Source organism: Ambystoma mexicanum, chromosome 4p, assembly GCF_040938575.1.
Source record: "Ambystoma mexicanum isolate Mex_15411 chromosome 4p, UKY_AmexF1_1, whole genome shotgun sequence".
NCBI lineage: Eukaryota > Metazoa > Chordata > Amphibia > Caudata > Ambystomatidae > Ambystoma > Ambystoma mexicanum.
In genome coordinates this window covers 1,083,338,951-1,083,358,707 of record NC_090927.1, presented here as the reverse complement: position 1 = coordinate 1,083,358,707, position 19,757 = coordinate 1,083,338,951, and the positions used below count along the sequence as shown (strand labels likewise).

The window sequence follows — 19,757 nt, the reverse complement described above, 5'->3', positions numbered from 1 at the left end:
CTTGTTTTGGCAAAGCCTGCCCCAGCTCCACTAAGCTTCCAGCACTTTTCCGAGATACTAGAAAATGGCTTTCCTTTCTTCCTTGGTCTGATAAGGCAGATGGGAGTGGAAGATGCAGGTCACAGGTTTGAACTCTAGGAAATCTAACTCACAATTCGATGGATCCCTCAATTTCATTGGTGTGGGAGGGGAGTCTATTTTGGGAGGGCCATATTTTGTCTGAACTGTGGTTTTCAAAAAATTCTTAAAATGATACTGGGCAATGGTCAAATGTGATCTCCCCAGCCCTCGTCAGACTAGCAATATTTGCCCAAGCCCCTCCCCTCCTAGCTCATGCCAAAAGCCTGACAAGGGAAATGGCGGTAAGGGTGCTTAATTCCCCTCTACCACCTCTCAAGCGTCACCGCTTGCCCAATGCCACTTCTTACCCCCTTTCTGGGGCTATGCAAAATTGGCAAAGTTGTCCATTACACTAACCATGTTTTTAATCAAATGGGCCCTGTGATGCTGGAAATGCATCAGAGGGACAGGGCCTCCGTATCCTTGTCCTTTACTGCTTTTTAATTGTGTGTTCTGTCGCGTTTTCCGCACAGGAGTTTATGTGGGAATCCTGGCGGTGCAGCTCTCTCTTTTGGTTTGGTGAACGGACCCGTGGGATACCCTTTTGGCACCCATAGGTGGGAGAGTACAACCCTGTGCCCCTAGTGTATGTTTTTGGGCACCTGTGGGTGGCCCACAGAGCAGAGTATGGGCTGGTAGCAGCTCCATCCTGAAGTTGACAGGTGCGCGGAGTATCCTCCATTTTGGGATACCCCGGCCCTGCCATTCGGATCAGTTGATTCCTGATGGAAAACAAGATGGCCCCTGTGGCCTCTTGCTTTCTATTACCCATTACCTTGTTTTCCGAAAGTCCTGGGAAGCCCTGACTCTGTCCCTTCCCCCTGACTGGCTGTTGGGTGGAAATGCCATATATGGTGTTGTTGTGAAGGCCCAGCCACACTAGCTGGAGCCTTCCCGGTGATGTAAGTTGTGGGTACCTCCTGTGGGTGTGGGACCTGGGTGAATAGAGTGTGTGACGAATATGCATTCTGTGTTGTGGGTGTCTAGTATCTGGTGGTTGACACAATGACTGAGACAACCCTGCCCGAAACCGGTATGAATGTAGCTTGGAGTGTTGAATGGTTCGGTACTTGTCCCAATACACATAACTTGTTGTGAGTGTCTGGAGAGAAGTAAATGACCTGAATACCTTGTGTGCCTGATTGGCTGCCTGCCTGCATGAATGCCCTTAGTCGTGATTGGATGCTTGAGTGTGACCCAGCTGAATGAATGGGAGATCAACAGTATATCTGGGGACCTCTCACTGCTAGGAATCGTGTTCAGAAGCTGTAGTCCACTACGACGAGTAACTGGAGTAACTGACGCTTGACCTTCAAGCCCCGCTGGACGAGAAGAAGTGCTGTTGCTCTCCTTCGCAATCTGAAAGCTGCTGTGCTTCCAAGGACTGACCCAGAGAGGACCTGGTAAGGCTCCCTCTTCCCGAGCTATGAGGGACCATCGTGCACAGCTGAGCTTTGCCAACGCTCCCTGGTAGACAGACCTTCGACAGGTTGCCGATACGGGGACTGCTGCGGAACTCCAAGGAGAAGCGCCCGGACTGGAGCCGCCGTGCTCCCGTTTGCCTAAGAACTTCAATTGATCATCGGACGCTCTCGTCTTCATCGACACCCGCTTGTCTCCCGCTGGATAAGGCCCGACCGCCGAGCATCCGCCGGTGGGTTTCCTGCCACCTAAAAACCACAGACGCCGACGACTCGACGCCCTTGCTAGGCCACAGTTCCTCATCATCTCTTTGTGGTCCAGAACTATCGTCACCGAGGTGCCCCGCATGCCTCTTCCTTGCAGGACGCCAACGCTCTGTCGTCGACGAGCACCGCTAGGAACGAAGCTGCCACTTCCCTGCCGTAGTTCACCCTGTTCACCGTTGGACGTTCGACGACCCGTGACTCCTGCCTTAAAGGGAGGGCACTCAAGAAGGGCCGTTGATTGCCCGACACCGAACGCCAAGTTCCTCGACACCTCTCGACGATCCGTGGCTCCTGCCTGAAAGGGAGTCACTCAAGAAGGATTGGTCGACGCATCTTCGGAGAACTCTACTCCACCAGGTACATTGGGGGGGTAAAACCTTAAATAGGAGGAAGTAAGACTATCGGCCAATATATGGACTGGGCTTGTGCGATATATCTTTATTTACAGGTTGCCCAGGTTGGGGGATCTCCACACAGAACTGTGCCTAGCGGTAGGGGTCAGCATTCTGCCTATTGTTCCAACCATCTTACGTTCCTGCCTATCTGTATTGCTGGTTTCCTCGTTATTAATCTGTGTGACATTTTAACCGTACAGTTGATGCACTTTAATGAGAACATTAGTGGTACCGCTTAGGAATTGTATAAATTTATCATTATTGACTTCCGAGTACAAAGTGCGTTATTGTGATTGTGTACATACCCTTGAATATTAATTATATAAAGACTGCGTTTTCAGTAATACAGTGTGTGGACATTCCTATGTGGGGGTTCGGGGACTACACTGTACTTTGGAACCACCCTGCATCACCTCCTGAGAAGCTAGGCCTTGATTGCTCGACCACGTACCAATAATAGAGAATCTTGGCTGGGGTCCTCTGTGCCTCTCCTCTACCATATAGAGAGCGGAAGTACAGACACCCCCTACCAGTCTTTACAGGCCCCATGCACTCGAACTAATGGGGAACACAATATACTTTGACAACAGTCGAGCAACAGAAAAAAGAATCTCTTGCAATGCCTTGAAGAGCTCAGGTTGGGTCTTGTTTGGGGCACACTCAAACTGCACCAATGAAAAGGGAAGGCCTCAATTCTCAGACAAAGGGAGGCACAGTCCCCAGCCAGGCCCACGTGCACTGTGCTTCCCAAAGCGGTACCAAGAGAGGCGGCTGTTGCCTGGACTCAAGGCACCGTGGCTAAATCGCAATCAATGAATACCAGGTGCACAGATCCATTGAGTGTTCCTTCTTCATGCTTGCAGCCATACAGGTGGAGGAATTGGTTTTCCAACCCTTGCGGTGGAACGCCATTGCCAAGAGGTCAGCCCTGCTATTTTCCACACCTGTGGCTTGAAGGTTTGGTCTGGTAGCACAAAATAATCCCCCTACTGTCGTGACAATTAAAAGATTTTTAAAATAGTATTCTAGAAATATTCTTCTAAATTAAAATAAGAATATAAATATCGTGCTAGAATGGTATGCATTATGCCAGATTCCACTGGTCCCTCAGACCTATGCCAATAGGTGTCATTATTGCCAAGTTAATGTTATCGCCCTCAGAGAATGGACTCTGGCCTAGCGCGATTCGAACCGGCACCCCGCAGGCTCAACCAAGATGTTCGGTGAGCACACAATCTGCCGACCTATCTTGCTAGCTATAAACGCTGCGAGAGAGGCGAGTGTGCTTGCAACATCCCCACAGTCACGTGCTGAAGCTCGTCTAGCAAGGCACGTGTGCGTATGCATCTGCTCTTGTGTCTGCGTCACGAGTCGTCGGTTCCCTTTCCCAAAATGAAATGCCACTCTCATTCGATCATAAAACCTCTCACCTATTGTATCGCATTTTGCTCGGAAAATGCATTTTAATTCCATGAGGAAAAAGCAGTGGACTTTTGCATGGTGGGGATTGAAATAAAGGATTTAATGCGTGGGAGCTAAAAGCAGCCAATGGACATGGGGTCTCACTCACTCAATAGGCACGAGGTTACCTCTGTGGCGGGAGCAGCTGGCGCAGCGCGTGCACACGAGGCACAGAGCGCGCACGCGAAGCAGAGAGCGCGCACGCGAAGCACAGCACACTATCTCACCCACTGCACCTGACCCAGTGCGCTTTTAATATCTTCTAGACGTGTCCCAATGCCCCTTTATACACATTCGCAAACACGCAGCAATAATGTCACCTGGGTAGAAAGCAGCACCTGGTAGTGGTCGCTACCAGTACGGGCTACATTTTGGTAACTGTGTGGCAACGGTACTGCATGGTTAGATTGTACTTTTAAAAAGGGAGGATCATAATTAAGTAGCAAAACGGTTTACAACATGTAGGTGCTGGTGTGGTAATCTTAAAAAAAAAAAACATTTGGTCGTGTGGGGGGCAGTCAGCTTGGAATCCTTCCTTTTTAATGAAAAGGGTGCCAACCAATGCCCGAGCCATAATACAGGTTGCCAAATAGATTTTATTTCATGTTCCCCTCATGACTGCTTCTTAAACTGGGCAAACTGCTTATTGACACGGCTGTCAGAAGGGCCCCTAACACGCCCAGGCAAGAGTAGAAGGGCCACAGTTCTTCACGCATTACACGGCACCGCGTCTTTGTAATTGCAGCATAAATCACCCAGGATCCCTCCTCATATCGAAGGGCAAACTCTTGCCCTTCATTGGTGGACAATATGTGCCCTTCATGGGGGGTGAATGTGTGCCATAGCAGCATAGAGGTCTTTCAGCTTTCTCACAGGTCCAACTCAAAGGGCGCTCCCCTTCTGGACAACCGCCACCATTTGCATGCAGAAAATGCAGACCTTCTCCCTTCTAAGCCTACTGGCGAGGCTCGCCCCACAACCACAAACCGGTGCACTGTCCACTTGCAATATCTGCCCTGGCTTTACTCGGTTCGGCCACTTTAATCTGGCTACAATCTGGGGTTTGCTCACCCTGCCGAGGGCCTCTTCACACGCGAGCAATGCTTCCAAACACATATGAGCTCCCGTCACAGGGGGAATGGACCAGAACTTCAGCCATGGAGGCCCACCCAAAAATAGAGTCGCCGGGTAAAGCCCGGTGAAAGTGCACCTCCTACCATTGATCTTTGCAACAGGCACACACTCGCCAGGCTTGCCCGCGGGCAACCCCAAGTTGCCCACTTATCTGAAGCTGCTTTGGCACGGAGCCAAACCATGCCCGTAGATCATATGAAGGTTACATTTATCAGGCAGCATTTATCAATAGCCCACATGGATTGCATAGGACCGAGAGACTGTACCCCACACAGTAGGTCTCCAATGTTCCACCCAGAAGCCAGTCTTTCCCAACTCTGATACAAGAATGGTAGGCCCTAGATCTTGGGGCTCCAAGGAAAAGGATGGATTCGGAGGCCGTTCTCATTTGACGGCCAAGAAACCTATAAAGCCCCGGGACCAAGTACACTGTAGGTGCAAAGGGACAAACCCGGCTCCAGCCATACGATTGCTGTAGAGCAGTGGTCTTCACACTGGGGGGCCGGCCCTCCGAGGGTGGTGGGCCCGAAGGATGTACAACGGAGGACGCCAGACTCTTTAAAAATGGATTAAGATTACTGTTTTTAATATGAAAAAGGATTAAAGTGACTGTTTTTAATTAAAAAAAAAGCAGCAGACAATCTGCTTTATTTTAAAGAGCCTGCCCCCCCCCCTGGACCTCCCTTGGTCCCCCTAGTGGGAGTGATGCCCAGAAAAAATATTTTTGTCAAAACTTGAATACCACTGTTGCAGAGATACAATCTCGATGCCCACTAGACAAGAGATTCTACAAAGTCCTGTGGGAGACTACCACTCTAGATGAACCCCTCTAGGTGAACCTCTCTAGATGAAAAGGTCACCCTTCCCACCGGTAGCTGGAAATTCCCCCCCCCCCGACTATTTGTCCGTCTGTCGGCTGGGACTCCACTAGATATGATCTGATAGGTTATTTATAACGTGCTTAATACTCATAGGTTTCTAAGCGTGGAGCCGGGGATCAAACCTGTGTTGCTCTGTGTCGTCTTGCTTCCAAGGTGAGCACGTTGCCCCCGAGCTATCCTCCCGAGACGAGCCAGTCAATGTATTTATTCAGGGTCCAATGTGGCCCGACAAAAGCGACCACATACATGATAGTATCTGAAGGACTCACCCATTGTCAATGATCCACTTCACCTCCCAAGTCAAGCCTATTCGACATTTTTCATTAAATGGCGCAGCAGAATCACACAACACTGAAGGAAGCAGGACCTCCGATAGACGTGAAGGACCCCTTTTTGTTTCATCAAGTGTATAGGTAAATCCATCAGTAGGCGCCATAGCTTTGCTCCCAGGTCACTCAGAAGATTACGTTCATCCTCTTTTGCACGCTATACAAAGCTGTGGGCAAAAGAGGGCACACACTAAAGGGTGCCAAGCCTCGCCCATGCTGCACACGAGTGTGCACAGGGGCTGGCAGGCCCCAATGGTCTATGGTCAACGTAAGACACGGCAAGGAGAGGACAGCAGGTAACGATGTGTCTGTGTGTATCTAAGTGGAAGAAGGTGGGTGGGCTATGTGTATGTGGGGGAGGGGCGGTATGTGTGCATGTGGGGGCACTGTATACTTGTCAAGAAAGGGAGAGTGAAATGAGGAGGTCTGGGGGGTTGAAAATCCCTGATTTGAAGTAAATCCTGCCAGCACAGGATACAGTGGGATCTGGCCTATTTTCCCACCTGTTGATGGCTGCAGCAAATTACCTAAAAAATAAAACATTTTTTAAAAAAATAAACCTTTTTGGTATGCGGACTTCACCAGGTGGCATAGAACCGAATATTAAGGCCATCCATGAGCAGGAATGCCAGTGAACCACCAGAGAGTTCATATCCAATCAAGTGCAACAGTAGGACCTGCTCCCCCAATCGCAGCCACGGGTGTCAGAAGCGTGTATGACTGCAAGTTACTTGAAAGACAGCAACCCACTGTATTCTTCTGGAAATTTGTACAACTACAAATGTATTAATAAAAAGTGTGTGTACTAGAGTGAGCTTTTGTACAGTGTACACTTGAATCAGTCCAGTTGCTTAGCACTGCAAATACTGCGGACTTAGTGTCTGTAAGACATGTTGGGTTGTGAGCATGGAAGGCCGGCACCCTTCACAGTGGTGCACACGCAGACAGTAACCCTAGAATGCGCTCCTGTAGGCGACAAGGTAGTTTGGGTCCTCAGGCTCGTTGGATTGATGGTCTTTCTCAAAGGTCCAACTGTAGAAACACTAACAATAGAGGTGCTCTGTCGAAATCAGTAAAAAGGCAGTAGATGGCAGGCTAAAGGCAGACACTGCTACAGGGAACATAGCACAGCAAAGAGGCGTAGCCAAAACTGTGCATCACATGGGGCCTGACGCTAACGTAGTTGGGCCCACTTCAGTGACATTAACAACTGTAAATGCCCACACAGAGTTGACATTTAGAGATTTTGGTTGGGCCTTGCCCGCTCAGGCTCTACCCTGTCCACGCCTCTGGCACGGCACGCTTGCAGGAGCAGGGTGACCGTGAAGCCCATCTATGGGAGGGCAGCACTTAAGAAACCCTGGGCACACCGAGCATAGCTACAAGCCAGACGTCATCAGGAGTCCAAAGTAGGGTGCATTACGATTGCTTCCCTGGACCCATTCTGTGCATAGAACAGCGTGGATTGAACACAAAAAAATACCTTGTGATCCAAATAAAGAAGCAAATGAATGTCGACAGAGCGCGCAAGCGCCCACTCCCGCTGAGTGAACAGGACCTGCGCAGGTTCTCTTATATCACAGGGCAGGAGAGGGCCCAAACTGCAGCCCCGTCTGTCAACTCTGGCTTGGTTAAAGGGGTCTAGCCCAATGGCAGGAAGCCACTTGACATGGTTTTCTGAATGTTAAAGTCTGCATTACCGCACGCTCTGACAAGTGAGTGCGCTTAGGCCTCCCTTGAGCCAGCGCTCTCCTTTCCCACCTGTAGGAGGACCACTTCATAACGAGTGGACGCAACTGGAGTGATGAGACAGCCCTCAATCAGCTTAAGTTTTTAATGAATACAAATTTAGTTAACGTCTGTGATTATTACAGCAGAGAAAGCACTATTTACAGCAAGACCTAAACCCCAAGATAGGAACCTGCTCAAAACTAAATTGGTCGAAGGTTTGGCCAGATATTCCAACCCACAAATAGATAGAAGGGGCAGACTGGAAGGGGGTTTGTGTTTAGGTATTTAGAAGGGTGGCACGAGAGGGACACGGCTGTGGGGGTCTCCCCCTGCATTTTTCTTTATAAAAGTTTGGGAAAAAATTAGACCATTTTACTTTCGACCAAAATAATGTGGTTATCTAACATGGAAGAGAAAGGAATGTGTCTAGCTGACAGCAAGTGGTACTGAATTCTATGACAAGGCAAAGACCTTTAACCATGGTGGGAAGAGAAGCGGTTCCCAGCAAAGATGGACAGAATGGTTTCATTTGTTGCCTGACGAACATTGCAACCTGCAGGCACGCTCAGTGGAGTAACGTTGCTGAAAATGTTGGGGGGGGGGACATGACATCTGAAAAAAAATGCCCCATTCAAATGAATGGGGACAAAATCGTGTGCCATGAAAGTTGGGGGGGGGACACACACCCCTGTCCCCCCCTAAAATTACGCCCAGCAGCACGCTCACAGGCTAGGTGGCTCTAACAATGGCAACAACAGGGACACAAAGTCTTTCCCCATTACCGTGAAAAGGTACACAGAGCACTTGAAAAAGAGCAGGGTCCTGGTCCTGGGGGGGACCGACTCCAGCCAATCAGGGAGCACACATCCTGGCGTGGTGTGTAATGGGGCAAGGGCCACTTGCAACCATGCAACAATGTAATAGATCATTTTGGGGAAGTCTCAGGCAAACCCACCCGACATGGAAGTACCAGTTAGACCACTCTTATAGGGGATACCTATAGGTGATAGTACCCGAGCTACCTGATAGAATGTGCTCTTAGCGTTCTGGGGAAGGGTTGGGGATTGTGATGTCATAACAGAATAAAAGCTTGCGACAAGGGCTCAGGAGCTGTGATTGCTGGACATTTTGTCATTTCCTGTATGATCCCTGTCTGTATGGAAAACAAAAGACAGTTCTGCTTTGCCCCATGGCCAAGTCCTCTGTCATTTCCAGGGGAGGGTTTGATGGGCCCCGGGTACTCTGCTAAGCAGTGAATTACGGTGTGAACCCCCGAACCTCTGCACTACTGTGCACATTTATTGACTAAGGCCGGGGTCGATTGCCATACGTGTCCCCAAAAGTGAACCACCCCCTTTAATAGGGGCCTTTCTATGCTCAGCTGAACCATGGCCCTGCAGAGGATCCAATTGCACCAGCAGTCCTACTGTTTAATTTGGTTCCTTTCTGTTCCCCTTTACATTGACTGTCCAGTAATAGAAATCAAGAAAGGACAGCATCACTATAATTCTATGTGAGAATAATAGTCAGTATTACACAACACCTCCCACATGCTTGTGGTGAAAGGTTTTCTCAAAAGGAAGCCAGGGCGAGCCGCCCCAAAAGTAACTCATGAGTCAACGATTTAAAATGTTGATGATCAGCAAATATTCACAGGTCACCCTTGGGGCCTCTGTGGTCAAACAAGCCATACTCACCCAGACAAAACTGCTCTCCATGAATCGTATCCCCCCACCTACTCAGCAACCCCCAGCCCACCCACCCTCCGAAGTAATGTACAAAACAATGGTTGCGTTTTCAGTGCAGGACCGATCTGTTCGGATCCCTTCTGGTGTACTAGAGGTGTGGGGCCGACTGATGGTTTAGAAACAGATATTAATCCCTGGACCACTGGTGCCCCGGAAGTTCTTTCGTCACAATGATCACTAATAATGGACTATGGTTTGAGACAACGTGTTGCATTGTTTTAGGTGGGAATAGCGTTCCAGAAGTTCTGGTGTCTCTAGAAGCTTTGAGGGTCAAGTGCCACGAAGAATGTTAAAGTGGCGGATCTGGAGGGTGGGATGGATTAATTGGTTGGGAATGGGTTAACAGCTAGGGTGCGGTCTGTCTTGCAGGCAAAATAATACATCCTTTTGCTAAATTCTAAAGCGAAGTGGGTTTCTGACATTGACATCGGTTATTGATACTTTGCCATAGGAGCCATGATACAATGCAAGGCAGTGGGAAAGATGGCGGCACCTAGGAGCCAACTAAAGAGCTAACGTTTGAGCCAATTAATATCGTTTAATAAGTAGGTACGTGTTCTCCAACGCATTTGACAGTCCAGGGCATAACCCGTTAGTCCAGCAATGGAGGCATTGAGCAATCCTGGTTTCCACAACCCTCATCTACCTATTGATTGCATTCTACAAGGGGGCAGTAAGAACGTATAGAGGACCCCAGCTCGAACGAGAGACCCCACCAATAAGTCCACTGCAAGTGCCCGGTCACCTCGTAATAGATAACCATCAGCATTTGCTTTTCTTGAGGTCTAATAATGCTGACACGGCATGAGCTTGATCAGCAAACATAACATTATATGCTCAGCACAAGCCTGTTCAGAGTATTTGTGAACTTGTGACTGACATGGGGGAAAAGAATTGTACACAAAAAGGAATGTGTTCTATTCCTGGAATCTCGCTACGAGTGCCCATTATCTCCCACAACTTATTATTTTTTGATATTCCTACTTTTAACGCAGAGAAATTGTCTCCCAACAGGTGCAATGAAGCCCCCCAGAGATGAGCAGGTGCACAGATATGGAAGGTACACCCTTACTAGAACTTATGAGCGTACAACAAAACCAAAATAAAAGTAATAATCAACTGCTACAATAGTTTGCCAATGCCACTGGCATAGGCTCATCGCCGGCTCCATTGGTTTTTCATTTGCCCTGAGGAAGCGGTCTCTGCCCATCAACTAGTAACATAGCACCGCTCGAGAGAACAGCCGAGGCAGAGGAGGAGAGGTGGCCCTACTGGATCCCTGTTAAATCCCTTGTTAAGATTGAACTCTACAGGAAATAGTTAAGTGCAGCTTTTTAGGTTGAAAAGGTGTGTGCCTTTTATACTATACTTGAAACATCATCAATATAATAGGAAATAAACAAAGGGAGGGATGTTTCCTATGTGCTCTCGATGAATCTTCTGAGAGGCAAATGTTTATGTGGGGGCAGGAGTGAGAACAATGGGCCGCCCTCACTTGTGCCTGGCGAGATTCCCACAGTAAAAATGACTTGCTATGATCCCGAGGCAGACCTAAACACACAAACTGGAGGCTGAGTTGCAAGTAATGGCTAACGCATGAGGCCTCATTACAAGTTTGGTAGTAATTCACCAGCACATCCACTGAATTGCTGCCAAACTTGTTTACCATTACCGCCACTTGGTCCTGCAGATCTACTGCAGGATTACGAGTAGTGGTTGGGCGGTGTTAATCCCCATTTTTAGAGTGCAGAGGATTTTGGAAGAATTACCACTGCAGGTAATTCTGGTAAAATCCTCCATTTTAGCACCAAACTTTTAGTTCAGTGGCGATGCAACGGTAATGGACTTACTTTCGTTTTTACCACACAACCATACTTGTAGTGCTTTAAGTGGTCTGGGGCCTGCTGGGACAAAAAGTGGGGCTGAGCCAGGGCCCGGCCGGGGCCCCCCCGGTTTCACCAATGTATTGGCGGGACGCATTATCCCGCCACAACCACAGCCGCGACGGGAGATGCGCCTGCCATTAAGTGAGGTGAGCCGACCGAAGGACCAGCCAGCCACAGCATTGCTGTAGCTGGCTGGCACTTCTGTCAGACACTAACTTACTCTGGTGATCCCGCGTGCGAGGGGTCACCAGAGGAAGTTACTGGCCCTTTGTTTCCCCAGGTCGCTGAGGCGTCTTTAACCCTCAGTGAACCTGGGGATTACATAAAATATTTCGAGGGTTATAAAAGAGGACTTGAAAAGTACTCAATTCAAGCCATCTTTTATAAAGCTTTGCCGATGGACAAAGACACCTCAGGCTTTGTCCGTCGTCAAAGCTTTATGGCTTGAAAAGTATGCAAACCATAAAAAGGTACGCACACAAATATACACATTTTATATATTTGTGTGCGTACCTTACTATGGTTTGTGCACTTTATAAGCCATCTTTTATTAACAGATATTTATAAAAGATGGCTTGCAAAGTACACAAACCATAGTAAGGCATGCATACACATATATAAATGCTTATATGCTTTTATATATTTGTTTGCGTACCTTAAATCAATAAACAAACCTTACTATGGTTTGTGTACTTTTTAGGCCACGCCTACCCCATAAGCCACGCCCCCAAATGGGCCCCATGAGGGCCACGATGAAAGAGCGCAGAGAAAAGGCCTCCGAAGGAAGCCCGTACTGAGGGGAGGAGGAGCGTAATGTTAGCACATCATGGGCGCACGTGCCCCCAAACAGCATCCAGATGGTCCTGGCGAGTGAGCGCGGGGTGTTTCGCATTCGACATAGCCCGTATACCGGATTCCTTCCAAATCGCTCTGCGCAGGCTCCAGCCACGAGACGTCAAGCCGACAGAATAGCCGCGCAGATGCCGAAAGGGTTGAAAACTTGCCAATGGCGGACTTTGAAAAAAATGCAGGCGAGCAGCGACTTAACCCACAGCAGTAATGTGGCGATGCCTCGCGTGCCTGCGGGAGAACGTGTGGGAGGGCGCATTCAAGCCCCTGGGCCCAGAAGCCTCACAGATGCAAGACATTCCACCAACAACAAAAAAAAATAATAAAAAGGCAACACAGTGGCCGGCCACAAGAAGGAACAAGGTCTTTTCTTTCCGTGACAATTAACCACAGAAAACACACCGTTCCCCCCCTGCACTGACACCGTGTCAAATAAAGCGTGTGGCATGGTCTATTGCGTTCTTTGACGCCCGCGATGGCAAGACGCCGAACTGAGCTGGGGTCAGCAGATGCTGGCACAGTGATTCAAGGCAGGGAGGCCGCTCTGTGTACCCGCGCTGCCATCTCTTTCACGGGTTAGCGTCACCATGATTGGCGGCCCGGAATTCTCCGGCATTTGAAGGGATAGTGTAAAGACAGGCGGCTGTCAAGGCCGTCGCCTGTTCACGGCAGTGACAGGAGAATGGGAGATGTGTTTTTGCAAGGGGTTGGGGGGAGGCTCTCGGTACCCACATTCCTTTTCCGAGGTTTGCTTTCTCCCGGCCGCATTCGTATGACCCGACCCCTGCCTCTGCCAGCACTCACACGGCTGCAAGAGAACACAAAGAACTCGTCCATGGCTCCTAAACTCCAAGGTCCGGATTTGAACATTGAGTTTAAAAATATGCAAAAAATGCACGTTGACTTTTTTCCGTTTACTGACAATGCCAGATGCTACGTTACATCACGTTACGTTCGGTCCTTTCACATTATTTATTTATTTGTTCATTCATAGAGCACACCCAACCCTCAGCTATAGGGGCGAATTAGATCATGTTGCTATGCCCAAAACCTTCTAGCATTTATAGGCAAGGGGACCCAAGCACCACACATGCCAAACAGAAAGCTGAAAATAAACAAACCCCTGTGCCAAGGGACTCGGCCTAACCAATAGGAATCCACTCGCTGCTCAAAGCTCACCCTCATCTAAGTGTGCCAGTAATTCCAGGTACATTTACATTTTTAGGAACGTGGGGTGTCAGCCAAAGTAACCCGGGTAGAGGTTCAGCTTCACATCACTGATGAGGCTCGACTAGGCCGAAACATGTGTCTGGGGTTGCTGTAGGTACTCTTGTTCAGAGGACAATTGCCTAGAGTTTCAGTGCTGGACTGCCCTTGTGGGTGAGACCAGACTGCTGTGCAAATGGATATTTCTTCTCTGTGAGGGGTGCAGTGAGCTAAAACGACATTGCAGACCCTCCCGATTGGAAGAAATTCCATAGAACAGGTTATTCCCATATTAGTCCTCAGTAGAGGGGCTCCCACACCCTTGCCTAATTTGCAAAACTTGGGATGTCACCCTAAGTAACCCAGGGTAATCCAGACAAGGAGCCCTTGCTCACTGTGTCTTAGAGAGGCACAGCTTCACCTCACTGATGTGGCCAGACTAGACTGAAACACGTGTCTGGGGTTGCTGTAGGTACTCTTGTTCAGAGGAGAATAGCCTAGGATTTGAGTGCTGGACTGCCCTTGGGGGTGTGACCAGACGGGCATGCAAATGCATATTTCTCCTCTGTGGAGGGTACAGTGAGCTAAAAACCTGGTTGTAGACCCTCCTGAGTGGGAGAAATTCCACAGAACAGGTTATTTGAACCATATTAGTTCTCAGTAAGGAGGCTCTCGCACTCGTTTAACTTTGAAATAAATACACAATAAAATAAATATTTATTATTGATGGTGCAGGTATGGATAGCGGAACATGGAAATGCTGCTCACACACACCCCCCCCCCCTACTCTGGCAGCCAAAATGCAAACCCAACAGGGAGCCATCCTAAGGCAAGGCAGGCAACATAAGGCAGCATTCACGTGCCTGCCACACCGGAACCCTGCTATTATCCATCCAGCGGATACAATGTTACCTGGGCACCATGCCTTATGGTTGCCTCACGGAAAAAAAAAGCCGTGGCGAGGGGTAACTGATCAGTCATCATGGCTCATTTCACCGCAGTTGGACAATGAAGACCATCAGTCAACACCTCGATAGCTGAGGCAGAGGTCTAGAATGAGGGGGCAGGGCAATTTCCCGAAACCTAGGCATCCCGCGGATTACCCATTGGAGGGACGCTGCCATTTTGGCAGCATCAGTGGAACGGAATGCACAGCCTGAGGCTTTTTTTTTTGTAATTTTTTGATATAAAAACACATCTTGGCATCACTTATTTTGGAAATGTTAAGGTTCTGTACAAATGTGTACATAATATAAATCATGAATGAACACGTCAGGTTGAATTGTGAGGTCCAGCAAGGCATTGTATCCAGCAAGTTTTGGTTCTGCAATATAACTATTCTGGACAAAGCCAACTAGCTGTGCTGCAAGATTCGCCTGACTGCACACCAGGGAAACAGCAAAGATCAAGGCAGAAGTTTCTGAAATGAGAGTCCAAATACTCCCCAGGGCTAGCAAAAATAGCCATGTTTACAGTTACAGGCAAACAGCCTGGCAACGAATTCATTGCAGGCCTAGGGCATGATCTTGATGCCCCTGCCCACTGGCATCCAAGTTTGAGTGGAGCTACGACATTACCCAGCCAGCTCCCACTGGCGAAACATCTACCGGTGTCGCTTCGAGGCCTTAAAGAAGTCCACCACAGTCATCGGTACACACCACTCAAGTTCATCCGGAATGCCCACCCAGAGCAGGACTTTCAACATCCAAGGGGACCAAGTCACCAAAATGCCAGTGATATCACAAACCAGATGCCATCACAGGCCACGGTGTCACATGACCTTCGATATTGATTGCATCACAGTAAGTGGTGCGACAATACGTTTGACCCTGCTGGTATCACAGGTAGTAATAGCACAGATTATAAGGAAAACGTACATACATTTAAGCAGAGTAATGAAACATAATTAAAGCAGAAAAAAATAAAATTTCAGTTTCAACCACATTGTGGCTAGAGTGCCGCCTTACTGTGCCAATGGTGGGTTTATGAAATGAGAGAAGTGTTGCCTGACTTTACTGCGCGTCTTTACAGCACAAGATATTAGCAACAGCCAAAAATGGGTCTGAATCCAGAAAAAAAGATTTAGGGATGGAAATGCCCGTCCTCACGCAGCGACACATGCCGGTCACTGGTAAAGACGCAAATGGTGGGGCTACACAGCCATACCGCCTGTGTGTGTGTCCGTCAAACAAACATCCAAGCCAAATTAATAGTGTACCCTCACAAGGTATGCAACACTAACCAGCCATGCACAATCCTCTCTTAGCATTCCTTAACGGGGATTGCCATGACCACATAGCGGTACTCCAATCAATGGAGCTTGGAAGGCTGAACGGCAGAGAAGGCCCTGCTGGACTTCAGACTTGTGACTTGAAGGCTCAACGCAGATCACTTTAGCTAGAGCCCAATCCAGCGAGCCATTTTACAGACTCCATCCCCTAAAAGGGTGTGTTCTATTTAGCCAGGTGACTGAATACCACTGCATGCACTATTATCCGATAGAGCCAATCCACAACCCCATCCGGCCACCAAGACCGATTACAAGGGCGTGGGACCAGCCCCGTGCCGTGTGATGCCACGGTAATGCGAGGCATCGGTTGAATAAAACAGTGCCTGTATTTGGAGATGTATGCAAAGGGGAATGCCCCTCGTTCTAGCCTCTATGGCAAGGCTATAGGGGAGAGGGGAGACTGGCATAACAGGCCAAATACACAAGGTCCCATAAAGGATCCAGGAACTAATCATGGTTTGAGCCCGTCGGAGGGTGCAGTCACACTGCAAAACAATTGAGGGCTCAATATATTTAGACAAACTGAAGACACTTCTTAGCAAACTGACCCCCTCTCGGCCCCTCCTTTGTGTGGTCTCCTCTAACACCAGTAATCAACCCTTAACTGCAATGTCAACTCGAAAGAACCATTACTGCAGGGATGCTCATCACATCAGATGCTGCTACACACTAACTGGGAAATTGGGTTTTCAGAGCTCCACAAGCACACTGCGGCATAGCGGAGACCATGAGAATCCCCAAACTGCGTCATATTAATGTGTTACAGCTCAGGTTGCCCGGCAGAAACAGGTCTTAATGCCCATACCTGAGTGTTGGGCCTGTGTGCATGTCAAGGCTAAGGGCCTTTTACATCCCATCCCCAGAACTCCTCCTTGGCCAGAAACGCAATTATAACATTATCCAGATGCCTGCTCTTGTAGTTCATGGTCTGGGGCTATGGTGGCTTGTTTCTCTCCCCTGGTCTGCACTACACCTCTCCCACCCCCATTAGGGATGTAACGGTATAACGGTATACCGTTAAAGATACCGTGAACCACTCAATTGAACAATAATAACCGTCACATTGTTCATACCGGTATACCGTTTATACCGTTAAGTGTGCTTTTCAATCTTATTTGGAAAGGCTGCAGTAAGCAGGTGCTGGGCAGTCTTGGTCTTGCACCGTTGGATGTGCCATCTGCCAAGTAGTTTCAGTTGGAGCAGTCTTTAATGCCATTCTATAAACCACACGTGTCTGACACAAAATCAATATGTTAGCAATAGGAAGAATAAATACAGGGCCAAGAAGGAAAAGGGTTTACTTTGGGTTGGCAGCTTTGGGGTTTATTTATAATGGCTAATGTTTGCTAAACATATGTCAATAGGGGATTTCTTTTGTTCTATCATTGAATTTACATATAATAAGTCACACTGAGAAATTCACTCATCTCTGTGGGTATTCCCTGCTGCCATACCAAAGGGTAACATGTCCGTGATTACTGAACACCTTTTGGCCTGCAAGTAAAATAAAGGCTGTAACGTAAAGAGAGCGTGCGTGTGCGTGTGTGTATGCGCTCAAGCGTATACTACCATCAGCCTCCACTGATCTGTGGCATGCAGCTTATAAAGATGGCAACATGTTCATCTTCACCAGTAGCCAGTGGGGGAGCTAAAAGCCTAAATGACCACCTAAGAAAAGCTTTTCAATTTGCTTTGCCAGTCGGAGCAGGCCCCCCCTCCTCCTCTCCACACGTGTGTCTGGTGGAAGCAAGGGGTGGCATTTCAGTGGAAAGTATGTTGAAAAGCCCCATGCTGGCTCTGGGTGCCTGGTTTTGTTTGTGATGACAAATGTGATAATTTATAACCTTTTAGAAAATATTTGTTAACTCCACCTGCTATACCGCGATAACCATGATATATCGTCATTTGGCAAGCAGGTTATCGTACCATCATAAAACTAATACCGTGACATCCCTAACCCCCATCCCCTCAGAGTGCTGTGAAGGCAAACATCAAGGGTTGGCTACTTCTTCCCCCACCCCACCCCTTTGCATCTTGGTTGGCTGAGAGGGAACAGTGTTAAGAACTGCCTGCACAGGCAGACACTGGAGAGCTTTTCCTTCCCATCTGGCCATAAAGCAGAAAATACACCAGCCCGACAGCAGTGCCTGGGGGTGAATTTTATGAATACCCCTAAACATCACTGTGGGGCCACAGGATTGTCAACTTCCACGGCAGAGAACAACCAAACCAAGTTCGGCTGCGTTCGCCTGGACCTGCTCGCTCTGCCACAGTCACTACCGCAGAGCAGGACGTGGTGCTTAGTCAGCAAGTTGGTGGTCATTAACGTTACATTGTGTGGAGAAAAACAAAACAAACAAAAACAAGACCCCTAAACCACCATGCCCTCCATCTGAGTCCGGATCAAAATTACGACCCCAAAGTGTCGTTCTATACTTAATCTTCTGTCACCAACATATTCGTCCTTCCAACCATACGATTTCCAATTATCCTTCTTCAGAAATGTCTAAATGACAACAGTGCTCATGTATTCTCTTTTCCCCCCCTCCTGAAACCGAGGGCACCCCTGATGGGTCTAGGAACATTAATATATAAAATATATAAAAGGGCTACGAAGAGAAGTCCTCGTAACATGCCCTGCGGCAAAATCTTTTAAACAATAGGATGAAACCGCATGGCTTTCACCACGGGTGTGAAAAGACAAATAGCAGTCACACAACATGCCGGCAGAGAGACACACGCCATCCCCTACTGACACACAGTACACAAGCCCAGCTACAAGCCCTGAAGAAGTGCCTTGCTTATGGCACGAAACACCTAATAATTTGAAATACGTACTTCTGCTTATAAGGGATCATGATTTGCATGAATTATTACTGGATAATATTGGATATCGTTAAAGTGCATCAAATACATCTGAATGGAAAAGTTCTGAATATACGCTACGAAAATGTGGATAACGTAATTAAAACGCGTGAATCAAAACCAATAAGAGATCTCCAACGTACTTGTTACGGCAACACAACGGCACTGAGTAAATGTTCTGCCATGGAAAAACATTGGCTTATTAAAAAGGCCCCTTACCATGATGACCTGGAAAAACATTGGCTTATGATAACCTGGAAAAACATTGGCTTATTAAAACGGTCCCTTACCACGTCAAGGTCCTGAGAGACCCGGCGCTTGCGCAGCTCCTCCATCCTTTCGCACACGTCGCTGAAGCAGGTGTTGTAGTAATCTGCGTACTGCTGGGCCAGGTCATCAATGTTCCCCAGTGAACCATCCTGCAAGGGACAGAGGAAGACCACGGTTAAGAGTGGAAATCAAAAGGCATTTTCTTAATCGGATCTACTGCTATGCAAGTGGTCATCGCGTCACCACTTCACACCTAGTGACCTAGATTCACAGCCACTGATCAACCAGGCAAAAAGAGAATTGATTGTATTGGCAATTTGACCCATGGCTAGCTGCCCCTGCAGCAGCAAGCAGTCCCTGAACTGAGATCACACATTGCACAGTTAATGGTTGGATGTCTTTCACGGATAAAATCTCAAGAACCATATGTTCTATAAAAGCAACCGGGAAGAACCACTGATGGATTCTGCCCAAGTTTTGAGAAGCAATTAAGTTAGAATGCAGCTACCATCCGGCAATTACATCAGCTGCACACATATCTAGTGCACCCAAGCACCCTACCACACTATCTCTCGCTACTGACCAGAACTACGGTTCCCATGGGCGTTCAACCTACTAGCGCTTTGAGGTCATACTAATGATAAAGCGCTATATAAATGCCTAGTAACATAACATAGCATAGGTTTTGGAAACAGCGTTTCATTTAAAAAAAACATTTTTTTTATTGTATATAGTACATAACATTCCTTTACAATGTTACAACATAGATAAAAATCCTTTTACATTCCAAACTCACAAAGGTAGAAAATACACAGCAATTAAAAGACATAGAAAAGTATCCTAAAAGGCAAGCAGTTGAGGAACTTCAAAAATAAAAAATTACATATTAGTTTAACAAGAACTC

The 19,757-nt window shown here is 47.9% G+C and overlaps 1 protein-coding gene across 4 annotated transcripts in view; it reads right to left on the bottom strand.

Annotated features, from left to right (window-relative positions):
- Positions 1-19,757, bottom strand: part of SASH1 (SAM and SH3 domain containing 1) — a 673,306-nt gene that overhangs the window by 354,277 nt on the left and 299,272 nt on the right. For all 4 annotated transcript variants that reach the window (XM_069606667.1, XM_069606665.1, XM_069606666.1 and 1 more), the window contains exon 2: positions 18,874-19,002. In XM_069606667.1, coding sequence (XP_069462768.1) covers positions 18,874-19,002 — 129 coding nt within the window. The remainder of the gene's footprint in view (positions 1-18,873; positions 19,003-19,757) is intronic.